The sequence below is a fragment of the Carettochelys insculpta genome, chromosome 6, assembly GCF_033958435.1.
Source record: "Carettochelys insculpta isolate YL-2023 chromosome 6, ASM3395843v1, whole genome shotgun sequence".
Classification (NCBI taxonomy): domain Eukaryota; kingdom Metazoa; phylum Chordata; order Testudines; family Carettochelyidae; genus Carettochelys; species Carettochelys insculpta.
Window position 1 is genome coordinate 123,566,508 of NC_134142.1, and position 26,435 is coordinate 123,592,942.

The following is a 26,435-nucleotide window of genomic DNA, read 5'->3' on the forward strand; positions in this document are numbered from 1 at the left end:
ACTAAACAGCACAAGATACACAGAGCCGACAACTAGTTGCAGACCCTGTGCATGCAGCATGGATCCCTAGCTGCAGCAGCAGCAGCCAGAAGCCCTGGGCTAAGGGCCGCTGCACTCGGTGACCATAGAGCCCCGCAGGGGCTGGAGAGAGAGCGTCTCTCAACCCCTCAGCTGATGGCCGCCATGGCGGACCCCACTATTTCGATGTAGCGGGACGCGGATCGTCTACACGTTCCCTACTTCGACGTTGAACGTCGAAGTCGGGCGCTAGTCCCATCCCCTCATGGGGTTAGCGACTTTGACGTCTCGCCGCCTAACGTCGAAGTTAACTTCAAAATAGCACCCAACACGTGTAGCCATGATGGGCGCTATTTCGAAGTTGGAGCCGCTACTTCGAAGTAGCGTGCACGTGTAGACGTGGCTTATAAGTGATAATGAAGAGAAATAAAGCTCCCAAAGGTAGGTGGTCAAAAATGGCAGTAGAATAATTACTGCTTTGAAATCAATGTATATTCATTTCTCACTTACAGACAAAACTGATTTAATGGAATCTCTCTAAATTTGAGGTTAATGGCGCAATCATTCCTGACATCCAAAAATTCTTCTTTTGCCTTCAAAAATAAACTCGGTGATTTTTATGAACGTGATGCAAAAGGGTTTCAAATCCAGTCAAACTGTTCCATTCCAGACGATCTGAAATAATGCTGAAGCTTGTCCTGAAGTAAATTCAAATGTTGTCCCACAAGTGAGAGTAGGCCTTTCATCTTGGTCTGAGCTAGAAGCTCACCTGAACATCTGGAGTGAACCATGACCTACTTCTCTCCAAAGCTTGTTTTGCTTGGAACCCATTTAGCTTGTCTGTGCATCTCAGTATGTTCTCATTGCATTATTATAGCTTCTGATTCAGTTCATTTTGGTGCTTAAATACATCATCCAAGGAGGCCAGTTTTCCCAGCCAGTAATAAATAAACATTCACCATTTTCATAGCTTAATTTAATATGGAGCTCAGCTTAGTTCAGCTGGCAAGCTCTTTGGTATGAGAGCCTCCCTATGTAGAAAGCAATGAGAGATTTGGACCTCTGGATTTTCACGTCTGTTCTAACAAAGTCTGGACACCGTGTATGAAACAAGCAGGAGGCTTATTACACCCAGTGCTGGTTGAGTGGCACTATGCCCATCAAGACTTGGTGGAGCACTGCCAGACAATAAATTACAATTGATTATATAGATTATTGATGGGTGAGAGGAAACTAGGGCATGGGTGACAAGTATCAGAGAGGGAGCCGTGTTAGTCTGTAGCTTCGAGAACAACAAGAAGTCTTGTGGCATCTTATAGACTAACAGATATTTTAGAGCATAAGCTTTCATGGGCAAAGACCCGCTTCATCAGATGAATTCATCATCTGATGAAGCGGGTCTTTGCCCACGAAAGCTTATGCTCCAAAATATCTGTTAGTTTATAAGGTGCCACAAGACTTCTTGTTGTTCTAGGGCATGGGTGTTACCCAAGCCTGGATATATACTAGCATCAAGACGAAATGAGCACAATAAGCCAATAATCTAAAAAGGTTCCGTAGTACCCATTACTCATCGCTTATAGAACATTTTATCTGTAGTACTAGTGGTTTTCCTTAGCAAATTACTTAAACAAAGCAGACGTGCAATAACATCTGCATGTCTAATTGTGTGGATGACGTGTCTACAAGAGTAATGATGGTGCCTTTACGTGGGCACAGTCAGGGGTGCTTATCTAGAAGATTAAAGCAAAAGAGACAGTAACAGCACAGAGCAATAACATTTGTTTTGAAAACAAAAAAGCAGGAATGTAGCACTTTAAAGACTAACAAAATAATTTATTAGGTGATGAGCTTTCATGGGACAGACCCACTTCTTCAGATCCATGTCACATTTGTTTTGAATGCCAGCTTGGGATAGTAGAGGAAAGGCCGCCATGTCACAGTTCTCATATGCAGGGCCTCTCCTTGGAATGTGGCTGCTGGGGCAGCTATCCCTCCCTTCAAACTTCAAGGCCCTATTTGAGCTGGGATGACCTTCTCTGGGTCTTGTGAGCGAGATGAGAGGGGCCCAGTGGAGTACCTTTCCACTCACGCTAACTGGATTTTTGGATTATAGGATTATAGGCCCATTCCAGACTATAGGAGTCGAATAGGGAGTCTACAGAACAAACCATGGGCTACAGGGTTTGTGCTGTAGACTCCCGACAGGGCCGCATTAGCCAGGGCTGCGGGTGGTAGGTGGCATCCATCACCACGCACAGGGGCATGGTGACATCCCCAACCTGGTGCTTCCACAGTTGGGAGTATGTCCCAGCCTCCATTCAGCGGCAGAGGCCAGAATTCCGCAACACCCAGGAATCATGTGTCTGGCCCACCCAGCCCACATAAATGTCCCAGGAACGTTCTCGTCAGTCCACCAGTGCCTGGTGCACCACCAAGTGGTGGCTGTTCCGATTTATGTAGGTGCGTTCTGGGGCATGGAAGGGGATGTGCGTCCTGTTCAAAGCACCAAAACCCTGGACCCTCCCCACATCCCTCCTGGGCCCCCAGCTGCCAAGGGTCTCCCTTGCCAAGGGCCTCCTTCCCCCTCCCTGTGGTGGATGCACACCCCAAGCATGCCTTACCTCCATGTTGACAGCCCTGAGGGTGGCCTTGCCAACCCTGAATTGGTGCCCCACTGGCAGATAGCTGTCCAAGGTGGCCAGCTTCCAGACAGCGATGGCTACCTGTTTTTTGAAGGTGGAGGGTGGGTGGGACACATGCTGGTGTCCCAGTGTCTCGGGGGGCGGGGGGGCAAGCCAGTGGCAGAGCTCTTTGAAGGTCTGCCTGCTCGTGTGGAAGTTTTGCACCCGCCTGGCATCATCCCACCCCATCACCAGCCGCTCACACCATTATGTGCTGCTGAGGTGGCTCCAGATGCAGCAGGTTCTTGGGAGGGCACCAGTAGGATTCAGGCTCGAGGGGCTCCAGACCCTGGGGGGGTCGTCCCCCCAGAAGGAGGTGGAGGGTGGCCATGAGCACTGTGGTCAGCTGGCCAAGCTTGGCATTGAGTATGGCCAGCTTAACGAGGAGGAGCTGCTACTGGATGTATATGGGGACTAGCTTCCAGGCACCTTTGGACACTGTGGGGCTTGTGATGGCTCTGCAGACCTCAGCATGTGCAGGGCGAGGGTGCTTGGGAGGGGCCCTTTAAGGGAGCAGCTGGCTGCGGGGCCAAGAAGGGCTCGTCCACTATGCATCCCCAGGCCACAGTCTTTCCTGGCCGCTTCTTTCGAAAGGGCACCTGTAGCTGTGTGGATGCTCTCTTTCAAAAGAGCAGGCCAGTCTCTTGAAGGGGCGGATTGCAAGTTTGATCCGCTTTTCTGTGTAGACACGCACTTCAGAAAGGCGACCCTTGGAAGGGTGGCTTCTGAAAGATCGCTTTTCAAAAGTGCGCTGTAGTGTAGCTGTAGCTGCACAGAGCAGCGCTTTTTGAAATAAGCCCTAAGGGCATCGAATGGCATTATTTCGAAATAGGCACTATGTGTCCAGACGTGCGACCTGAAAATAAGCGGGTGCTATTTCGAAATGCGTTTTGTGTGCAGCTGTGTTGTTTTGAAATAAGCTGTTTCAGAATGGCTTATTTTGAAATGACGCTGCTGTGTAGCCCCAGCCTAAGTGATAAAGGCAGAAATTACTAATGTAGCAAGAAAAATATCAAGAAAAAAATGAAATCTGAAGCATCCCGTTCGTTGAGAAAACGTTTACTTTTCTAAATACAAATTCTCTTAATGATGGAGAAATTTCCATGGCACACTTAAAACCTCTCCGTGGCACACCAGTGTGCTGCGGCACACAGGTTGGGAAGCATTGCATAAGAGGCCTTGATGACACTGCTATGTTTGATCCAGATCCACTGGGGGGTTCTACCCTCTTCCTCATTTCAGGTTCCTCACCCTACTTATGGTGGGTTTCAGGGGCCATTGGTGGTTAGGTATCTGTGGGTCCGTGTGCTTGTCACATACCTCACTTCAGTGCCATAACACGGGTGGTTGGGTTGTGTTCCTGTGGGCAGCACTTCCCCATAAACACGCTGTGCTCAAGTCTCAGAGAGGGAACAGTGTTAGTCTGTGTCTTCAAAAACAGCAAGAAGTCCTGTGGCACCTTATAGACTAACAGATATGTTGGAGCATAAGCTTTTGTGGGCAAAGACCCTCTTCATCAGATGCATGAATCGGGGTGTTTCAGAGGAGGATTACATGTGTGGGGGAGGGGAGAGGTCCAGCAATAATTATTTCGAGAGAGTAGACGTGGGGATTCGGAAAGTTCAAGTTTATAAACTTTCCCGTCAAAATCACAGAGCAAACTATGCAAAGAACTAGCCTGAAGTCAAACTCAAGCGGCTTCTTTTCCTTTGGCCTCTCTGTAGCTGTTGATAATTATCGATGGAAATATTTTTTCGCCTGTCCGTGTGCGTGCAGTGAAATTGACATTTGCTGACGTTGACCCATAAAGATCGAATTCTTCCACACCTAAAAATGTGCTTTCCCAGGGAACTGCACTGATTCCTCTCCAGAGAGATTGAGGAAATAACTGTCCCCGGGGCAGACGGCTCAGACAGACGGTGAACGGAGGAGGCTTGGATCTGAGGCTGCTGGAAGAGGAGGCACCTCAGGCAGAAGAGTGGGGGTGGGGCTAGCTTCCTTCAGCACCACCTGGACGGTGCCACGTGGAGTTTTGATAACAATTTCATAAAACCATAAAAACACTAGAACTGGAAGGGACCTCAAGAGATCATTGAGTCCAGTTCCCTGCCTTCCTGGCAGGACCAAACACCATCTAGACCATCCCTGATAGGTGTCTAGCAAACCGGCTCTTAAATATCTCCAGTGATGGAGATTCCACAACCTCCCTGGCTAACTTATTCCATTGTTTAACCGCCCTGACAGTTAAGAAGTTTTTCCTAATGTCTAATCTAAACTTCCCTTGCTGCAGTTTAAGCCCATTACTCCTTGTCCTATCCTCAGAGGCCAAGGAGAACAATTTTCTCCCTCCTCCTTGTAATCCCCTTTGAGGTTTTTGACAACTGCTATCATGTCCCCTCTAAATCTTGTTTATGGGACAGACTTCAAACTCTCCTAGACAAAGAATTAATGGGCATAAAACAGACATAAAAACACTCCTGATTCACAAACCTGTCAGCCAGCACTTTAATGGAGTGGGCCATTCTGTTAATGACCTGAAAGTCTGTGTTTTACTGAAAAGGAACTTTCACAGCCGTTTGGAAAGAGAGGCTGCTGAACTCTCTTTTATATTCATATTCGACGTACTAACATGTGGTTTGAACCGGGATGGCAATTTTCTGGCCCATTGTATGGACTCTTTTACATACTTGGCTTTATCTAATTCTTGACTTCCCCCTCCTCCTGCCCTTCTGCTCTCCGATTTGCTCACCTTGATGATAATTTTTCTGATTTGTCAACCTTGATTACTATTTTTGGTTCTCTGTGCCTTAAATATTGAGTCTGTTCAGGTACAGCTATGGTCTGAAGAAGTGGGTCTGTCCCACGAAAGCTCATCACCTAATAATTTATTTTGTTAGTCTCTGACGTGCTACTGGACTGCTTTTTTGTTTTTTAAACAAGCCCAGTTCTTTCCATCTTCCCTCATAGCTCATGTTCTCTGGACCTTTCATCATTCTAATTGCTCTTCTCTGGCCCAGAACCCTAGGCCCCTTTAAATTACTGAGCCCCAGAACAACTGCTCCCTTTGCTCCCCACCCTGTTGGTGGCTCTGCCCAAAGATGTCCCTGCCCTTTGGTCTGGCTACCAGACAGTCTGCAGGGTGCACTGCAGTGCTCCTTCCCTGTCCCCACAGAGCAAGTCCTGGGGCCCGTCCTCGCCAGGAGAACTGGGAGAAGGCCAGTTGTTGGGTTCCAGATCCCCTCCCACCTGCCCATCCCACGCTTTGTAGCCTGCCTTCCTCACGTGTCACACGTCTCATGGCTTTTTTCTCATTTACCCACAAAAGCTCATGACCTAAAATATGCTGCAGTCTCCCAGGGGCCGCAGGACAGCCCAAGTCCCTGTTTCGGGCAACTACCAGGAAGGCTGGGGTTGGCTCCTGACTTTCCAAGTAAACTACTTGGAGTTCTATTTAATCTGCTCCAGTGTCTGACAGACCCTCCCCTGGAAGAGCCCGCAGGCATCGGAGAAGTGGGGATTCCCACCCCAAGCTGTGTTCTGGCTTGAGCCATATGCCATGAAATAGCAGAGTGTGGAGATGGTGCTGATGACCAGGGTTCCCTGTACACTGAGTATTTGTACAGACACTCAGGAGAGATTCAGGTGCTGCCCAGCTGATTAGCAGACACAGCTAGCAACGTGGGTTTATATGGGTGGTGCACATCCACCCATGACTTGGTGCACAGAACAAAATTTATTCTGCCCATTGATGAAAAAAGTTAGCAGGAACGCTGCTGCTGGGGCAGGGAACTGGGGCCTTTGAGGGACTCTCCAGCCAAAATCAGCATGAGGAGCGGTTGGAAAGGGCTGATGGAGCCCTGCTTCCTGAGACCCTGCTATGACAGCCATGGGGGGCGGGTTGTGCATACTGGGCTGGATAAAGCCTAGACAAGCACAGACTGACAGGCTGAAAGCCCAGAACCAGATGCTAGACTCTACCCACAATGGATCCTGTGTGAAGAGGGAGAAGAACCAGGACCAGACGACTGAGCTGCACGGAATGGACTCTGAAGAGGGAGAAGAACCAGGACTGGACTCCTGAGTCTCATGGAATGGATCTAGGCAAAGCCTCTCCTGGAGGAGGACAGTGTACTGAATTCACTTCCCCTCAAGGTCTTCAATGAGGAACTTTTGCTTGGCCTTCAGTGCCTGGTAGAGCCGGTCTTTGCAGACCCGGTTCCAACTGGGCATGAGCTCGTACAGCTTCCGCATCTTCTCCGGGTTGCTCCTCTCGGCACGGATGCGCTGGTACTGCTCCTCGTCCAGCACGGGGCCACACAGCATGTCCAAGACCACATCCACCATAGAGACCCGTTGAATCAGCTCTGCTCGATGCCGGTCCACAAAATGTTCCCCTGCAAGGTGGGGCACCAGCAAGCAGTGAATCAATAACAGTTTCTCATGCTCTTTTCTTCCTTGGAGAGCCCCAGCTCCAACCCAGGTGCTTGTGAGGAATTCCTCCATCTCTCCTTGGCCTTTCCTTGATTCTTCCACCCTGGGGCATTCACCCACTGTTAGCCAGACACAATACACCTGGAGCCCCATATCTTACCTTGAGCACTGGCCGAGCCTCCTGTCTGAGCCCTGGGCCTGTGGATAGCCGCACCTGCTTGGGAGCCTATCGAAGGAGACCAGAAGAAACCATTATAGAAGCCACTGATACCTTTTTGGCTTTAGACTGGATATTAGGAAAAACTACTTCACTAGGAGGGTAGTGATGCACTAGAATGGATTGCCTGGGAGGTGGTAGAGTCTCCATCCCTAGCGGTTTTCGAGGCTGGACAAAGCCCTGGCTGGGATGATTTAGTTGGGGGTTGGTCCTGCTTTGAGCAGGGGGTTGGACTAGATGACCTCCTGAGGTCTCTTCCAACTCTAATCTGTGATTCTAGACAAATCACAGAGGAGACGACCCACCCGTTTTCTGCAGTCACTACACCAGGGATTCCCAGCCAATGGGTCAGGACCCAAACACGGATCACGATTAGATTTTTGAAGGGTCGATGCTGGGCTCTTAAGGAGCCATTTCCAGCCACCTGACTCCTCCTCGACTCCCAGTCCCTGTCCTGTGGTACTGAAATGGAACTCAATTTAATTGAATAGTAACAGAGAGGAAGCCGTGCTAGTCTGTATACTATCAAAACAAAAAGCAGTCAAGTAGCACTTTAAAGACTAGCAAAATAATTTATTAGGTGAGCTTTCATGGGACAGACCCACTTCTTCGAAGTGGGTCTGTCCCACGAAAGCTCACCTAATAAATTATTTCGCTAGTCTTTAAAGTGCTACTTGACTGCTTTTTGTTTCAATTTAATTAGTTTAAGAGCCCACCGGAGGGATCCCGCCCTGAAAGCAGTTAGACTGGTTGCCATTTAAGCCTGCAGGGCAGGGAACTGCCCCACTGCAGGTGGGAAAAGGAAGTAGGAGGCTCGGAGCAGCCGGGCAGAGAAGGAGGCGGCCGAACGAAGGAGCAGCGGGGGTCAGCAGCAGCAGCTTGGAATTCCCCTGTGCGGTAGGTGGGAGTGCAAAGGCAGGTTTAGCCTGTGCATGGCAGGGGCAGAGGGGGCTGAGAGCCGGTCAGGGCTCCTCGCCCCAGCCGACTCCCCCAGTTCTGCTGTGGTGTCCCCTGCCACCCCGCATGGGGTCACACAGCTGGCATTGCTGGCCAGGGCTCAAGGCCCCAGCCAGCTTCAAGCCACAGGGCTGTGGGGGGTTCCCCAGCACCTCAGCGGAGGTCCTGCAGTTGGTGCTGCCAGCCAGGTCTCTGCACTCCACCTGGCTCCCAGCTGCAGGGCTGCCAGGGTCTCCACCCCAGCTTTTGGCAATGTTATGTGGGACAGGCAGCCCTGGCTGGAGAGCCTGCAGGTGGGGAGGCCTGTCGTGCATAAGTATTCCAAAAACCTGGCAACCCTAGCTGAGAAGAGTTTCAGCTGGGGGGAGAAGGCAGGCTGAGAGGGATTTAAGCCAGAGGGGGGAGGTACTGAGATGGGTTTAAGCTGGGGGGTGGGTGAGGCGTGTTTTTCCCAGGGGAGGACTTCCCCTGACCCTGGTTTTGAATTGCCTTGGGTCACAACGTCTTCCTGAATTGTCAGAGTGCAGCCCCCACTCAAAAAGATTGGGAACCGCAGCGTTAGAGGCAGCTGCTTCTGCAGGAAACGGGCTGGCAGGGGTTGCAGAAATCCAGAGGGGAACCCTTATTTCCTATGCATCCTTCACCATGCTAGGGTGTTCAAGTCCCAATATGCTACAACTCCAGCCCTGAGCATCCTGGCCCAGGTTCAGTAAGGTCAGTGGGAAGTTTGTCCTCTCAAAGGCAGAGCGCAGGACGTGGGATCCGGCCCCAGTCAAACTCCTTGGTATTTTTAACTTCCTAAAACTTTGAAGTGCCCCTGGTGAATCTCACCGGTTTGTAACCCCATGACAAGAGGCTCCAGATCAGGGAAAGCAAAGCACAGGTTTCTCAGACAGTTCAGAAATAACTGATGAGCATCCTCCCCCTTGGCTAGCACCATATCGATCAGCTTGTCCACCCTGCTGGCCGAGTCCTTCAGCTGGTTCAGGGCACGGTACTCTCCCGGTGTGAGGAGGAGATGGGCGTCGGCCATGCTGACCACGGCCTCTACGTCGCTCTGGAGGATTCTGGTTAACTTGCTCCTCAGCTGCTGGATCACTTCCCAAGAGTCCCCACTCAATACCTTTGCTGGCCGGTCACAGGGCCTGGAATGGAATGGAAATACGTCCGTACAAGACAAGTGAATTTCCATGTGTTAGTTCCCTGCAGATATACAGGGATCGCAGGAGTTAATTGCATAGGCTACGTCTATACTAGAAGCATCTGTCTACATTAGTTACCATCGGAAGAGATGTTCTGACAAAACTTCCGTTGACAGATCGCACCTACACATAAATGCGGATCAATTTTTTGATCTGCTCTGTCGACCAAAAGGCCCCCCAGAGTGTCTACACAGCTTTTTGTCAACAGTTCCTGCTGACAAAATGCATTTTGTGTGTAGATGCGCCGTGAGTTTTGACTACACAACCCTCTAGTGTAGGCGTAACCATGATGGGTTATTAACCTGGAAGTGGGGTTAGGAATTTAATGTTTCATTGAGGGATTGGCCTTTTAGGCATGTAACACTGACAGACCTGGGTTGCTGGACCCTGGGAGAGAACCTATAAGCACAGGGTCTAAAGCCCTGCACTCTACCACATGAGCTAACAGCCAGGTGGCTCTCAGCTAATGCTGTAGAACAGAGACTTCACTCACCCCAGATGAGGTCTCAGTACCTCTGGGTACTACAGACAGATAACAAGTAGATCCAGAGATACAAGCCGAGTGAGGAACATCTCTTAGTGGACCGACCTCTGTCAGTGAAACACACAAACAGATGAGCCATATTGGATCTGTCAGGTCTGGAGTTGAAGGCTCGTGTCTCTCTCACCAACAGACGCTGGTGGTCCCATGAAAGATATTACCTCACCCACTTTGACTCTCATGCTGATGTGACAGAACTGGCAATTTCCTGCACTGTCCTGGGTAGGGCTATCAGGTCCACGTTTCTGTGGGTCTGTGGACCAGGAAACGTACGTCATTCCATGGGGAAGGTTAACCACAGCCCTGCCAGGAACAGAGAACAATGGGTGTTTATTCTGGGAGTGGGGATGTTAGGTAATAAGGGACATTTCCTCAGACTGTACCACCTCCAGAGAGGCACCACCCCCTGGGAGGCTGGCAAAGACTGGTTTAAACTGGGTTCTCCAGAGACCAGCTGCCAAACAAAGGACAAATTGCTTGAGTTCAAATGCACTTGGTTCCTTCCTCCTGATCTGGCAAACAGTCCTGGGGGCGGGGAGGATTTCAAGCTATGGAGGCCCCATTAGACGGATGGATAATGTCTGGGAAGCTTGTAGCCTGCATATAGGAACTTGGATGGATTTTAATATGATTGTGCTGTAATGCTTCCACTTTACAAATAAATGTGCTTGCTCATGAAGGGCTGGTAGTAATTTATATCTGCTGGCCATTATGTTATTCATCACCTCTGAGCAGAAAGAAAAGCACAGATGCTAGCCTGTTCAGGCAGCCATGCACGCTGGGAATATCACAGTGTAGGCAGCTTGCTGTGCAGCCGAGGAGAAAGACACAGATCTCTGCCAAAGGAGGTGATGGCCGGGGCATGTAGTGAGGGCACCCCCAAGGGACCACAGAGGGAAATAGGGGTGCAGGTGTCCTGTGACAGCCATGTCTTTGACACTGCAGATTTTGGGGGTGAATGTTTTTGCACAACTTAGTGACTCGAAAAAGAAAAGTGTTGATGAAAACTTTTGAGCTTGTTAAAACATTTTCTGGCCACGTTTTTTAAAAGAAACAAATCATTTGCTCGTTCAACATGACATTTAAAATTTGAAACTGAAGCTAGCTAGCTAGACAGGTGAGGTGTGTGGGGATAGACAGACAGATAGACAGATAAAGCAGGTGCATGGGGATGGATGGATTAGATAGAGAGCTAGAGTCCCAATCAAAGTATTCTGACTTTTTATCCCAGTTTGGAAAGAGAAAATTTGTTAATATCTTGAAAACGTTTACACGACGGGAAAACCATTCTCTACCCAGCTCCCCTGCAAAACTGCATGATGGCTTTGTCCACCACCTAGTGCAATGGGGGCTGAGCCATGAGTGAGCTCCTAGGTGCAACCACAAGACCTGTTATGAATGGAGCCACTGCCCATGGGCTGTGGTGGATTCTCCAGGGCCTGGAATCTTTACATCCCCACTGAAAGTCTCTTACTAAAACACAACCTGTGGCTCAAATGCTGGAGTTGTAAGACCGGATGCAGGACTGGCTGAGATCCTGCTGGACATCAGACTAGCTCAGAAAGGTTCCTTCTGGCCTAAACATTTTAAAGTGCCAAGAGAAAAGCTTTGTAAGGGCCATCACCATAAGCATCGGTGTGCCTTTGCCAGGGACAATAGCTTCATTGCAGGGCAATGACTCAGTGGTTTTGCAGCTGATGCAAGACGGGACCGTTCTGATCGTCTAGTTTCATCTCCTGCACGTCCCAGTTCGGAGGGTCAATTTCGCCCTCATCTCAGCTGTTCCTCACTCACTTGTTAGCTGCTGTCCCGAGTGCAGGAGAGCTGCGCTGCTCTCCCTCTGCGTCCTCATCCGCTGGCCTGGCTGGTGAGCTCCAACCAGTTGGCGGCGACATTCCGAGCTCTCGCTGGCTGCAGGGTCTAAGAAACCCTTGTTTCAGTTCAGGGAGCAGTTTCCGAAGCCCTGGAAAACAAAGGGTTAAACTCAGTCCGACAAGATAGGACAGTGGTGGGTAACCGGCAGCCTGCAGGCCACATGTGGCTCTCTGGCCCACCCACGAGGCATTTGGTTTACTGTTGCCTGTGGGCAAGGTTGCCAGATTCTGCTCATGTCGTTCTTTTCCTACCTGTGTTAATAACGTGACACGCGTGTAAACCAAGAGCATGTAAAGGGAGGTGTGAGCTGATTGGACACAACACTGCATGTGAGAGCCCTGCAGCCAATCGCATCACTGCTTCGGGTCTACCAGCACAGCCCACAAATTCTAGGGACGCAAGCACAGTTAGCAAACTACCCTCTCCTGGGAGATCATCTTGGTTACTACAATCTTGCAGCCTAGTGAGATGACGGATGGCCACTTCTGGGGCCCATTCCCCTGAGTTAGGAGGTTTGTGGCTTAAATCAGGTTTCTAAGCTCCCACTCTAACGGGCCCTGGGACAGGAACGGGAGCTAGTAGTTTAGAGTGAGCAGGGCTTGGCATCCGGACTCCTGGGTTCTACCCCAGACTCTGCGAGGGGGATTGAGGGGGTGGGGCCAGGACTCCTGGGTTCTCTTGCTGATTTTGCCCAACACGAACGCACCCTTAAACTTCTCCGCGAATGGACCTGAAAGCATCATGTCCTCTACAAGAGAGAAAGAAAGAGAAAGTCAGTCAAACTGTTCGTCAGAATCATTTCCCGTTTACGCTGACAGCTATACATCCCCGTGAGATCTTCCAGGTCTGAGCGGCCACATCTGATGGTGCATGGACCACCACCAGGTGTTTTCAGGGAGGCTGACAGACCTGCTGGGCCCCTGTACAAGATGGGGTGGGAAATGGCTCCATGCGCCCGGAATGGGCGGTCCCTCATGAGGAAGGGGTGGGACTCATAAGAAAGGGGTGGGGCCCAGCAGAAGGGGTGGAGCCTTAGAAGGAAGGAGTGGTACCTTGGGAGGAGAGGGTGGTGCCTCATGAGAAAGGGATGGGGCCTTGGGAGGAAGGGGTGGGACTTATGGGGGGTGGGGCCTCAGGCAAAGGGGTGGGGCCATGGGAGGAAGAGGTGGTACCGCATGAGAAAGGGATGACATTCATAAGGCAGGGGTGGGGCCTCATGAGAAAGAGGTGGGGCCTTGGACAAAGGGGTGGGGCCTTGGGAGGAAGGGGTGGGACTCATAAGCAAGAGATGGGGCCTAGGCAGGAAGGGGCAGGCCTGGGGTTAGCCTCCTCCAGCCATGCCTTCAGCACTCCTGGGAGTGCACCGTCCAAGCCTCTGGTCGCAATTTGAAGGCTTGGGACTCCAGCTGCCATCACTGCCACTAAGGAAATTGCCAGGCCCTGGGGCAGCTGCTTCCTATGCCCCCACCAACAGGCCTGGGCGTGATAGCACAAATAGCGCCCCCCATTGAAAGAATCCCATATAAATGATCACATGCATCAATGCAGCCCCCAAAGGGCCCCATTGTGTTTGACCGAAAACACGGTCCCCACCTGGCCTCACCCAGACCTTCCAGAGCACTTCCCCGTAGCCCTTCATCAGTAAGACGAGCTTCAGTCCTTCCGCCACATCCTGGGCGTAGATTTCCATGAAGGGCTGCTGGTCGTCTGGACTCCTGTAGCAAAATTCCACCTCCTGATGGAGAGACGAGGCACTGAGGGGACCCCACCTGAGCCAGCAATGAAGGGTGCCCCAGCCTTAAATTACTCATCCAGGTCTTTGCCTAACTCATTCGCCGGTGGCAGCTAATTACTAACATAGGGTTGTCCCTCTGGAAGCTGAAATGTGGGGGGTTGCAGAGGAGGTTCCCTATGGATGAGAAATCAGTGATGTTCAGTGTTCCCTGTAAGCTGGGTGCTGGTACAGTCACTCAGGGAAGAGTCCAGTGCCGCCCAGCTGAATAACAGAGCAACCACAGCTGGCAGCATGTGTTTCTATGGGTGGGCACATTTGCTCTTGACTTGGTGCACAAAACAAAATTTATTCCACCCATGGGTGGGAAAATTAACAGCAACGTAGTCATGGAGCAATTTCTTAGCTTTTTTTAACCTGCAGTAGGAATCTGTCCTGTTTCCTTGGGCAGCAGCCCAAGCAGGTAGTGATCCTTTGCAAACAGCCGTAAGGAAGACCCTCTGCCCTCTCCCCAAACCTATGTTGATGCTGCAGAGTGAATCCAGGTGACTGGCACCAGGCTCTGAACACAGGGTTAATGTAGCCTGAGTGTGAGCAGCCACATTGCAGTTCCCTGCCCATCTCCAACTCCTGGCTTCTGACTCCAGTGCTGACCCTGGGCTCTGATTTATGGCCACCAACTCATGCTCCCACCCCTAGGCCTGACTCCTGCCCCAAGCTCTGGACATGGCCCCCTTCTGGCATCAAGTTGCAGTGTCCTCTCTGGGGCTGTGCTCACCAGCGTGGGTAGCTGGGATGGCTGGAGGCATAGGCCCCAGTGCTTTGTGCTGCAAATTCTGTCCCAGTGCATTGTGGGAGAACTACTCCATGCTCCTAGGCATATAAGGGATGTGTAGTACCCAGAAGCACTGAGACCTCATACACAGGTGAGTGAAGTCTCTGCTCTACAGCCTTAGCTGAGAGCCAGCTGGCCTTTAGCTCATACAGTAGCGCACAGGGCTTTCACCCCCTCCCCATGATCACAGGTTCAATCCCTGGTGCCACAAACCTGGGTCTGTCAGCATTACATTTGGTGCATTGGCCTGGAATGAACTGCTGGAAGATCTCAGAAGCTCAAGACGTGCTTTCTCAGCCCAGGGAAGCAGGCTCCCTGTCAGGGAATCAAAGCCTGGTCTCCTGCATGACAGGCAGGGATACTCACCACTAGACACATCCTGAGGTTCTGAGACCTTCCAGCAGTTCATCCCAGACAAGTCCCCCATTGTAACGCTGACAGACCCGGGTCACCAACACGAGGAACTGAACCTGAAATCATAGGGGCTAAAGGCCAGCTGGCTCTCAGAGAAGGCTGTAGAGCAGAGACTTCCCTCACCCTAGTATGAGCTATCAGTGCCTCTGGGTACCATACATGGAAAGGTGGTTTAGCATGTGTCCTCACTTCTAAGGGGTCAAGCAACCACTTTGAATATTTCAGTGGTGAATTACCCCCACAGGGTGAAAACCTCAGCCTTATACCTAGTCTGAAGAAGCTTGGAGGAAGTTTAACACAATAATGTTTCATTAAGGTGGTGGAGGGAAAGAGACAAGAACGCGGGGACTTGGAGAACAAGCTAGTGGTGGAAATCTGAGCAACCAAAGAAGTTAAAATGAAGAAAGAATTGCTCCAAGGGTTTGAGGAAGCAGCTTGTGATAAAGAGACCATAGAAATGTTAACGCAAAAACAGGAGGCTCAAAGGGTAGCTGTTAAATCAAGAACGAGCGCTGAAGAGGAATTTTACTGAAAACTGGAGGAAGGTGACGGCAGGAAATTGCATTTTGGGCTGGTGACGAAGAGAAACGATGAAACACAGGACATGAAGAAATCTCTCTATGTGAAGGATGGGCCCCCAGAGGGAGGACCGATGTTCCCCTAATCTTTTCCATCCTGGTGCAGGTTTTTTCCAACCATGTGTGGAATAAAATTGTTATGTGCACTGATGCATGGAAGAGAGCACCACCAGTGGGAATGAAAACCCAGCTGTGAGTGCTCTGCTCATCAGCTGGGTGGCATTTGAATCTCACCTGAATGGCCGAACCAGTGCCCAGCTTACTGGGAACCCTGGTGATGAGCCTAAACAGGTAATAGCGCTTGGAGGGACAATATTTCCAATGAGACGGGGTGGCTGGGAGGACAAGCATGGCCTGGAGTTATGGAGACACCTCAGAGGGTATCGATCTCTGCAGAGAAGGTGGAAGAGTCTCTGGACAAGGAGGACAATGGTAACTCCACCGGTGAAGAGCAGATAACGGTTGACATGATCCTCGCAGCTGGACAGCCTGGAGTAAAGTGTCTTCACAGATCACTGAGTGATGAACGGAGCGAGCTGGGGTACCAGACGACTGGAGAATGGGATAGACTCTACCTCTGCGGAAGGATCCAAGGCCACAAGGCCAGAAGCCACCACCTTTTTTTCCCGACAATGCCGTATTTGAAAGGTGGCTGGGCAGCTCCGGGCCACACGTAGCTCCCTGTTGGGTGCGTGGCCTCCCGCAGGGGCAGAATCAGGCCTTTGCAGCAGTGCAGCTGGCCTCCCCTCCCCACCTGACAGCCTCCGGCCAGCCGCACCAAGACCACGCTGCCCAGGCAGGACGCTGCCACTGGTACATATGGGGGGGTGGGGTGGGGGCGGAGCTGTGGGGGTGGGGAGCAGGTGTAGGCCAGGAGCTGGGGGTTGGGAAAGGGGGGCCCAGAGCAGGGGGAAGTGCGGGGCTGGGGTGGGCCCTGCACAGGGGGTGATTTGGGGGCAGGGGGACCCGCTCACGCCCCATGTTGGGGGCGGCTCAGGCCCCGTGCAGGGCAGCTAAGCCACTAGGGGGCAACTTGGGCCCAGCGCAGGGCAGTTTGGGCCCTGCATGGGGCGGTTTGGGCCCCCTGGGGGGCAGTTAAGCCTCCAGGAGCTAGTTAGGCCCCTGCATAGGGTGTGGTTAGGGCCCCGCACTGGAGGGTAGATCAAACTGCTGGGATGGGTTTGGGCCTCAGGGCAGATTCGGGGCTTGAGTTCCCCCACCGTTTTTTCTGGAACAAAGCACTGGGTCAGTTTACTACAATAATGTAATAGACATTCTGAAATGGAAAAATCAGACTCAAATGGTCTGATGGAAATGGATCGATTCCACCCATTTGCAAGGTGACACGGCATCGCCATGGGCACGTCCCAAATTTCATCAACGCCTGTCAACAGAAACCTGCTCCACCAGAGAATTCTCAGCCCGCTGGGTACGGCGGTTCTTGATCCAGCCAGTGGTTTTCATTGGACTTACAACTCAATGTCACTTACCTCAGGGGTTATCACTAAGTCCAGTGAACTGGAAACGGTGTAAGAAGACCCGAAGTAGAGAGGCTTGGTCTGAGGGGGCTTCAGCACCTGTAGCGACTGGTGCTTTTCCTCCTCTTCATCCACGGCCTGTAAGAGTTCAAATACAGGTGTTTCCGAGACATACTGGCCAACAGAAAAGAATATGTGAAAAGGCCCAGTTCTTTCCTCCATGCTGCCACTGGACTGGGAAGCCCCCGATTACCTCACACAGCAGAAGTGGGAGAGGTAGATACACTGGAGGGTAGAGACAGGGTCCAGAGTGACCTAGATGAACTGGAGGATTGAGCCACAAGTAATCTGATGAGGTTCAAAAAGGACAAGTGCAGAGTCCTGCACTGGGGATGGAAGAATCCCAAGTGCTGTTACAGGCTGGGGACCGACTGGCTAAGTAGCAGTGCAGCAGAAAAGGACCTGGGGATTACAGTGGATGAGAGGCTGGATATGAGTCAACAGTGTGCCCTGGTCTCCAAGAAGGCTCATGGCATATTGGGGTGCATCAGGAGAAGCACTTCCAGCAGATCTAGAGAATTATATGCCCCTCTCCTCAGCACTGGTGAGGCCACATCTGGAGCGTCCAGTGCGTCCAGTTCTGGGCTCCCCAGTATAGAAAGGATGTTGGTGCATTGGAGAGAGTCCAGCAGAAGGCAACCAAAATGATTAGGGGACTGGAGCACATGACCCAGGAGGAGAGGCTGAGGGATTCTGACTATGTAGTTTGAAGAAGAGAAGAATGAGAGGCAATTTGATAACAGGCTTCGCCTTCCCGAAGTGGGGTTCTAAAGAGGATGGAGAGAGGCTGTTCTCAGTAGAGATGGATGGCAGAACAAGGAGCATTTGTCTCAGGTTATAGTGGGGGAGATCTAGGTTGGATATTAGGAAAAAGCTATTTCCCCAGGAGGGTGGTGAAGCACTGGAATGTGTTACCTAGAGAGGTGGTGGAATCTCCGTCCCTAGAGGTTTTTAAGTCCTGGCTTGACAAAATCCTGGCTGGGATGATTTAGTTGGGGTTGCTCCTGCTTTGGACAGGGGGCTGGACTCAATGACCCCCTACAATCTCCAGATCCCAGCACTCAAGGTCTCTGCCTAAGCTGAGGGAGGCTTGTGGTTTTTAAGAGCAGGATTTTTCAAACACAAAGGGATCTTGAGGGGCCAACAGGGAGAAAAGTCCTGTAGTCTCCTTCACCCTCGAAGATGGGAGGGTGAGAGAGAATCTCGTGATGGAATTGCAGCAGGTCCTGGCTGCAAAGACCATCCAGCAGTATAGGATTTGGATACTGTTCTGCCTCAAAGAGGAGAGGGATCCCAAAGGACTGAATACAGGAATGGATTTTCCTGAGCTCCTCAGGGATTTCAGAGGCTACATTCTGTTGACTTCATATGGGAGTGAGACACTTAGCAGAGGAGTCGAAAATCATAGAACTGGAAGAGACTTCAAGAGGTCATCAAGTCCAGTCCCCTGCCCTCAGAGCAGGACCAAGTACCATCTAGATTATCCCTGACAAATATTTATCTAAACTGCTCTTAAAAATCTCCAGTGATGGCAATTCCACAACTTTCCTAGGTAATTCTTCCAGTGTTTAACCACCGTGACAGTTGGGAAGATTTTCCTAATGTCCAACTTAAACCTCCCTTGCTGCAATTTAAGCCCATTGCTTCTTCTCCTATAATCAGAGTTTAAGGAGAATAATTTTTCTCCCTCCTCCTTGTAATACCATTTTAGATACGTGACAACTGTTATGATGTCCCCTCTCAATCTTTTTTCCAAACTAATCACACCCAATTCTTTCAGTCTTCGGTCATGCATTCTAAACCTTTCTTAATTTTTGCTGCTCTTCTCTGGACCTTCTCCAGTTTGTCCTCATCTTTCTTGAAATGTGGCATCCAGAAGTGGACACAGCACTCCAGCTGAGGCCTAATCAGTGTGGTATAAACTGGAAGAATCACTTCTCATGTCTTGCTTACAACATTCCTTCTAATGCATCCCAGAATCATGCTGGGGATTCAGTTTGTGAAAAGTTTTGTTATTTCAGAATTGGGTTTTGTTCCAAATCAGATCAAAAACCAAGTTCATGGAAAAGCTCTGGGAAGAAACAAACCCCCCTCCCACACACACATACCCCAGTTCCCAAAATCTGAGCAAGTGACATTCCATTATGTTTCACCACTACTGTGGCTGAAGGCAAAGCTGCTGGTTTTTGGGTGAAAGAGCTGTGGGACCCATGAAAGATGCAGTGAAATGTTTCACCCTCCCAAACTAGTATCTTCTGACAAAATTCCACAGTGTTGGGAATTTTGCAACCAGGTCTAGTGCCTAGTTCACTTAGACTGGTTTGAAAATCTCCTGTGCTACCGCAAGTCAATGAGAGGAGTGCTTCTAAGTCACTAAGGCACTATGAAATTCCCACCCACAATCTTCTGGCTCCCAAGGTCTCAGGAATCAAGGCCTGCAGCAGATCTGGTCTGAAGGCCACCTAATGAGCGCAGCTGGCTTGGAGCTGGTGACCTGACTGGCTACACCCCGATAGGTGGACAGAGTCAGCAGATGGCCCCTGAGCCCAGGAGCCACAGCTGTTCTGTGGCTGCTTCAAGCATTTGCTGCTGGTTCCTGTGCTTGGTTGCTCCCAGCCCTGCTCCAGCTGTGCCCTCAGCTTTACCTTATCCAGTTAAGTCTGCGCTGATCTTCAGCTGCGATGTCTGACTGTGGCTCCGGCCCTGACTCTGGCATTTGGTTTCTGACTCCGGTTCAGAATCCTGGTTTCTGACTCCAACTTTGATCCTTGGTTCTGAGTCCTGGCTATAACTAGCCACTAGGACTGACTCCTGCTCCAGCCATTAGGCCTGACTCCTGCTCTATCCACTAGCCCAGACCACCCACAGCCCAGTCGCTGACACAGAGACAAAGGGCAGAAAAAACAGGCTCAGGAAGCTGAGTTTGAACCAGCTGAGAGCTCTACGTGTCGGTTCAGCAGTCCTACGAGGCTTGCTTGCCCCGCTGGGAGTTCTCCCTCCGCCTGTGCCCTGCCGTGGCCGGCAGCCCTGGCCCACGCCGGCTATGCGGTCAGTTGCCAGTTACCTGTATGAGTGAGCGGTCGTTGGGGATCAGGTAGAGGTGGAGGGTGATGTCTGCAGCCTTGACTACCCGGTAGAGCAGCACCACTGAGTGGATGGGGATGAAGGGAAAGATGGCATACAGCGGTCTCCAGAGCACCCCCATGAAGGAGAAGCTGGGGTTCTCCAGCACGGCGTGGGATGGCCTCACTCGGGCCGGCTCCTCCAGCGTCATCCCCCCGTCGACGATGTGAGCGATTTGCATCTGGGACAGAACAGCCTCTCTGCCTGTCGCTGTAGGACAAGGAGAACGAGGATCCGATTTCCTTTGCTGCTCTCAGCATGACAGTCAAGGCTCCCAGGTGCCACTCCCAGCTCAGCTGTGGGAGGGGGACCTAGTGCATTAGAGCAGAGAGGGAGGGAGGAGGACTCCTGGGTTCTGGCCCTGCCTCTGGGATGGGACAGGGATCCGGTGCATTGGAAGTGTGAGGCAGCGCTGCCTATAAGGTGAGCACTTTGGTGGCCATCCAGGAGAGACTGAAGTGCTGCCCAGCTAACTAACAGAGTGTCCACAGCCAGCAGTGTGTGTTTCTGTTGGGGGTGCACATCCATACATGCCTCTGTGCACATAACAAAATTTATTCAGCCCATGGATGGAAAAAAATTAAAGGGAACGCTGGCAGCGGGTAGCCTGGGCTCTGGGAGGGGAGCAGGATCCAGGAGTCAGGACCCCTGGCTTCCCTGGCTCTGGTAGGGGAGTGGGATCCAGTGTATGGTGGAGAGGGGGTTGGGAGTCAGGACTCCTGGGTTCCCTGCCTGGCTCTGGGAGGGGCGTAGATCTGGGGCAGGGCAGGAGGGGCTGGACTCTGATCCCAGCCCCTTCCCAAGTCTGCCACGGTGACCCCAGCTTAGAATCCACTTACTGCTCACATCCGCCATCCCCGCGAGGCACAGGAAGTGGGGGAGGTGCACAGCGGCCACTGCCCCAGCCGGCTCCACCCAGATGTTGAACAAAGGGCCGGCCACCATCCACTGCTGCTTCTCAGATGCGTCCAGATGCCGGTCCCAGGAGACGTATCTGTACTGGATGGTCACGGCTGCCCTCACCTGGAACCCCAAGTCGGTTTCAGTGCAGCGGAAGGAGCCTGCCCCGGGGAGGTGAAGCCTGTGCGGCACAGGGAGAAGGGATAATTCATTAATTAATCAATGAGAGATAGAACTAGCCAACCTGCTGCTTCCACTGACCGCAGGCCCATTAATCCCCATTGCATGTGTGGCCATTGCTGTAGGGCAGAGGGCCCGTATCAGAACTAGGGTCTCCATTGTGCCAGGTGCTGCCCAGACCCTGGCTGAGATCAGGGCCCCATGTGTGATAGAGGCCAGAACTAAGCTCCAGTCTCTTAAGTCCCAGCGTCAGCACCCACAGGTAGACTTGAACCTCAGACCTCGAGATCTTTGTGCAGGAGATGCTACAGTTTGAGCTAAAATCCAGCTGCTACTGCAGAGGAGACTCATTGCTCCTCTTGGTAAGTGACCTACATAGGACAGTAAAACACACCCAGCAGGTGTGTAGATTACACCATCCCAGCATCTTAAGGAGAAGCCTCCAGGTTCATCCCTGCAGGCTCTTACCTGTAGGACCTGAACTTCTTACCAGCCTCTAGCACAAGCTCTGGCTTCACTTCTGGCAGATCCTAAGACACAGAACCAGGAGTTAAGACAGCTCCACTGGGAGCAAACCAAACCAGGGCAGCTGTGGCCAAGCGTTCAGCTGGGGGATGGTTCCCTGGCAGTACAGCCAGAAGGGTGGGTGGACCTCTGAGATCAGCTGGATTCCAGCTTTATGGTCGGTCCTTCCCCTGGGGTGCTTCCAAGATGATAGGGATCCCCCTGCCCCAGAGCCAGGTGTGCAGGGGAGAGATTTGCAAATTAATATGGCTCTTGTGCTCCTGGCTGAAGAAAGGATTTAATTTCAGCTGGGAATAGATTCCCAGACTCTCTTCCCGCTTGCCCCACCCCATTCCGGGAGCTGTTCATAGAACCCAAGAGTCCTGCCTGCCAGCTTTCTGGCAGTCAGCTCCCATCCCAACACACCAGACCCAGCACTCCTAATGCCACAGGCTCCCCCCCAGCTCTAACCACTAGTCCCCACTCACTTCCCAGCAGTGGGGAGAAGAACAAGGAGCCCTGCCTCTTCAACCGCTAGCCCCCAGCTCCCCTCCCACAGCCAGGATAGAACCCAAGAGTCCTGACTCCCACTGCTCCCCCACTCTAACCCATAGATCCCATTCTATGGCCAGAGGTGTGAATACAGCCCAGAAGTCCTGGCTCCTATTTTACCCACCAGACCCTGGAAGCCCGGGGAGCTACCACACAGCTAAGGAGAAGGAACAAGAAGTGGGGAGAGCTGGTGAGAATGATCAAAGTGCTGTGAGATCAGGGGCTGAACAGGGTCCTGAGCCAGTGCGGATTTCCTCCCCTGCAAATGCCCCAATGATTGAGAGGTTTCTGGTCTTAGAATCATAGGGCTGGAAGGGACCTCAGGAGGTCATCTAGTCCAGCCCCCTGCTTCAAGCAGGATCAACCCCAACTACGTCATCCCAGCCAGGACCTTGTCAAGCCAGGAGTTAAAAACCTCAAGGGATGGAGATTCCACCACCTCTCTAGGCAACACATTCCAGTGCTTCACCACCCTCCTGGGGAAGTAGTTTTCCTAATATCCAACCTGCACCTCTCCCTCTTTAGCTTCAGACCATTACTCCTTGTTCTGCCACCTGACACCACTGAGAACAGTTTCTCACACTCCTCTCCAGGACTCCCCTTCAGGAAGGTTTGTTTCCCCTCTCCAGGCCAACCCAGCTGGAGAACTTCCTCCGAACAGACAACTGGAGGCACTGGAATACCCTGGCGGGGAGTGGCGGGTCCGTCTCCCTACCTCTTCTGTCCCACACCATGTGCATTTCTGCTGCTTCCCCAAGGGGTCTCTGGCCAGGTCTTCTCCGCTGGGTCCATCCCCTGCTGCAGAGAGGAAACACCTTCCAGCTGGGCATGGCTCGGTGGGGTCATTGTCCCTGCTGCCACCCTCGGGGAGGGGCAGCCTGGGCAGCTATGGTACAACTTGAACCTCAGCACCCCTGGAACAGGCTGGGACTGAAGTTGCTGGGAGCTCACCAGCAACCCCGCCAGGAGAGGCCAGACTTGGACCCAGCATTGCCTGGATCTACCCACAGCCCCAGCCCCAGCGTCTGTCCCATCCCTTCAGCGCCTCCTGCTGGCACAAGTCAGGGTTGGATTGGTGAGACCCTAGCCTCAGCCAGCGTCCTGCTTCCTACAGCACCCCCTGCTGGCCTAGGCTGGAGTGACAGCCACTAGAGACAGGAGCTCCCCCTGCAGCCAGAATTCCTGCCTTGTAACCTATTATGCCCTCCTGGGAGAGCAGGACGTTAAAACACATCCAGAGCCAATGCAAAGACTCCAGGGACACTGCAGGAGGCCTTAGCTGGGTAGAGTGTAACATCCAAACCGGGGGGCCGGATATTTGACACCAGTCCACCCTCTCTGGCCAGTCCCCTGTCTCGGTGGCTGGGGTTGTTCGGTGCTGCGCTGGAAGGCCCCAGCAGACAAGGCCAGGCTCTGTTCCCGGTGGCACGGTTTGCGCAAGCTAGAAAAAAGGGGAAGTTTGACTTTCAGAGCACAGTGGCTCTGGGTGTGAGATACAGGCAGAGTTCCACTTTCAGAGGGGAAGCCGCGGCGAAGTCACAGGGGTCGGAAAAGCCGAGGGCAGGGAAAGTTCAAGCCCAACAGGAGGGAACTGGTGCCAGCTTCCCGGCTGCAAACACCTGGCATCTCTAATGCCCCACCCCCCCGAGCCCCAGAGCTGCGGGATGGATCTCCCTTACCGATCCCGGTGGCCTCTGCTAGCCGCTCAGCTAGTGGTCCCAGATTCAGGGCTCTCAGCATCTCCTGGGTCATCTGCATGGCATGGCCCTCCCCGTAGGCACTGAGCAGCTCCTCGATCATCTCCAAGACCTGGCCTGTCCCGGCCGCAGGGCCCTGCTGCTGCTGGGTCTCGGCTGCTCTCTTCTGGAGCCTCCTGAGACCCTCCTCACCCAGGCTGCCCAAGATCTGCACCTGCATCTCTCGCACTCGGCTGAGGGCCAGGCTCTGCTCCCTGCAGCGCTCCTCGTAAGCAGCAAGTGCCTCGGCCAGCTCCCCAGCCAGCTCCCCCCGTCGGATGGCTCTGAGCCCTTCCCTAGCCATCTCCAAGCCACCACGCACCCCGTAGTGGCTGATCAGCTCGGCAGCGACCTCGGGGGGCTTGGCTCTCCCCAGCCGGGCCCAGGGGATGGGGTTGTAGCCCCCTCTCCGCCCCATGTCAGCCAGTTTGATCTTGAACCGGTCCGGCTCCTCCTCCCCCAGCTCATTCAAAGTGCAGAGCAGGCAGCCGCTGGCTCCAGAGATGGCAGATCGCTTCTCCTGGCACCGTTCCTCGTAAACGTCCAGCAGCACAGCCAGTTCCTCAGCCAGGTCTCCCTGGTTCAGAGCCCTCAGCCCCTCGACAGTCACCTCCATCACCAGCCATGGAGAGGGGTGGAAGGATTCGGCTCCCCTCAGCAGCCCCCCGTCCTGCTGCCCCTTCTTCAGCCAGACCTGAGTGATTGCGAACCTTAACTCCTTCAGCTCCTGGTCCCCCAGCTCCTTCAGGGCTTCCAGCAGCTGCTGCCGGCCTGTCTTCTCCATTGCATCTGGGACGGCAGAGAGAGAAAAGCTAGAAGCTACTTCTGCATCCACCGCAGAGCCCCGGGGAGGAGCAGGCAGGCCCAACCCCCTAGATGCTTGAGCTGCTCAGATCAGGAACAGAGAGAAGATGGAGCAGTGACGGGGTCTGGCCTGGGAGGAGAGAACATCCCAGATATTAAAGAGCTCTTTGATCTAATAGAGAAATTCAGCTCACGAACCAACAGCTGGCAGCCAAAGCCAAAACCACTTCCAATGAGGAACAAAGCAGAGAGCAGGACAGGCGGCAGATTTTGCCAGGCCCTGAGCAGTAGGGGGCAGGGCCCAACTCAACTATATAGGGGTGGAGCTAGGGGCGGAGCCTCTGATGGAAGGGGCGGGACCAGGAGCAGCGTGCCCTCAGCATCGGCTGGATGGCACCCTGTGGAGCCCAGCTGCAATTTAGAGGGTCTGGGGCTCTGGCTGCTGTTGCTGATGCAGCAGCTCTGGGCTCATTTAAATCACCAGACGCTGGGGCAACTGCTCCCTTCCCTCCCCCTCAACAGCCCTGGCAGTGAGCTTTCCCTGGAGGGGGCTGAAGCCTTGGAACAAACTCCCCTGGGGACTGGTGGCTTCGCCGTCTCCTGCAGGTCCCTGGTGCAGACTGCAGGTCCTTCTGGGTGATGCTCTGAGCAGACACAAGTGCTTGTGCTCTGAGAGGGGAGAAGAGGGTGACGCTCTCTGCCCTGCATCGGTGCCAACCGAACCACCCACGGAGCAAAATGCACTCGCCCGCAGCCAGGCACCCCCCTTTCCTGCCCGCCCCCACCCTCAGCGCCTCTCATCCACCAGCACCCAACTGATCAACTCCGATCCCTCCCTCCCTGCACCTCCCACCCACTTCAAACAGCTGTTTCATGGGGTGCAAGGTGCTCCGTGAAGGAGGGGCAGAGCAGAGACGGGGAAAGCTGAGGGGAGGGGCAGGTAATAAGCAGAGCAAGGGCAGGAGGAGGTGGTGGGGTGGATGCCTGGGGGAAGGGGTGGCGCTTGCTTTGTCTAGTAGGTGAGTAACACGCTGCAGGAGGTTCACTGTGCACAAGGGCTGGAGAGTGGTGGGATGTCTCCTCACCCTTCCTTCCAATGGCAGTGAGTTCCACAGATCCCTGAGATGTCCCCGTTCCCCCCACAAGTAACCTTCACCCTGGCAGCAGCTAATTCTGCTGAGCCGGGAAATCACCTCCTCCAAGGGGGTGGACATCCCAGAGGCAGGGAACGTCTCCTCCATATCCCTGAGAATGGCTGAGTGCCTCAGTTTCCCCATCACTAAACTGTAGGGAATAATCTTTTACCTGTTGCTTTTCAGGGCAGGGATTTTTGCTTCTTATGTGGCTGGGCAGCCTCCTGAGTCAATCCAGAGTGGGGCCAGTGAAGTCACCGCTGGATTCAGAGCTTCTTGACTCCTGTGTAACCGAATCCTGCCCCCAAAATCTGCTTTCCCTTTCAAATCACTGGATCTCGTCTTGTGCTTGATGGGGACAAACCGGCTAAGCAGCAGTCCTGCAGAACAGGACCTGGGCATTACAGTGGATGAGAAGCTGCTGGACATGAGTCAACAATGTGCCATTGTAACCAATAAGGCTAACGGCACCTCGGGCTGC

The 26,435-nt window shown here is 52.7% G+C and overlaps 1 protein-coding gene across 1 annotated transcript; it reads right to left on the reverse strand.

Annotated features, from left to right (window-relative positions):
- Positions 1–6,300: 6,300 nt before the first annotated feature.
- On the reverse strand, positions 6,301–11,945 carry LOC142015183 (apoptosis-associated speck-like protein containing a CARD). The gene is made up of 4 exons (XM_074998599.1): positions 11,845–11,945; positions 9,139–9,452; positions 7,294–7,359; positions 6,301–7,096 (listed from the first exon to the last, which is right to left on the reverse strand). Exons 1-4 carry the CDS (start codon positions 11,943–11,945, stop codon positions 6,840–6,842), a joined length of 738 nt encoding a protein of 245 aa, XP_074854700.1. The 3' UTR covers positions 6,301–6,839.
- Between the last annotated feature and the right edge of the window lie 14,490 nt (positions 11,946–26,435).

What these genes read in the sequence shown, in the direction of transcription:
- LOC142015183 (XM_074998599.1), bottom strand. Translation starts at nt 11,945, where the DNA reads ATGTCGCCGCCAACTGGTTGGAGCTCACCAGCCAGGCCAGCGGATGAG. An exon ending in CTCGGGACAGCAGCTAACAA is followed by an intron (nt 9,453 to 11,844) that starts GTGAGTGAGGAA and finishes ATTCCATTCCAG; the next exon opens with GCCCTGTGACCGGCCAGCAA. An exon ending in AGGCTCGGCCAGTGCTCAAG is followed by an intron (nt 7,097 to 7,293) that starts GTAAGATATGGG and finishes CCCACCTTGCAG; the next exon opens with GGGAACATTTTGTGGACCGG.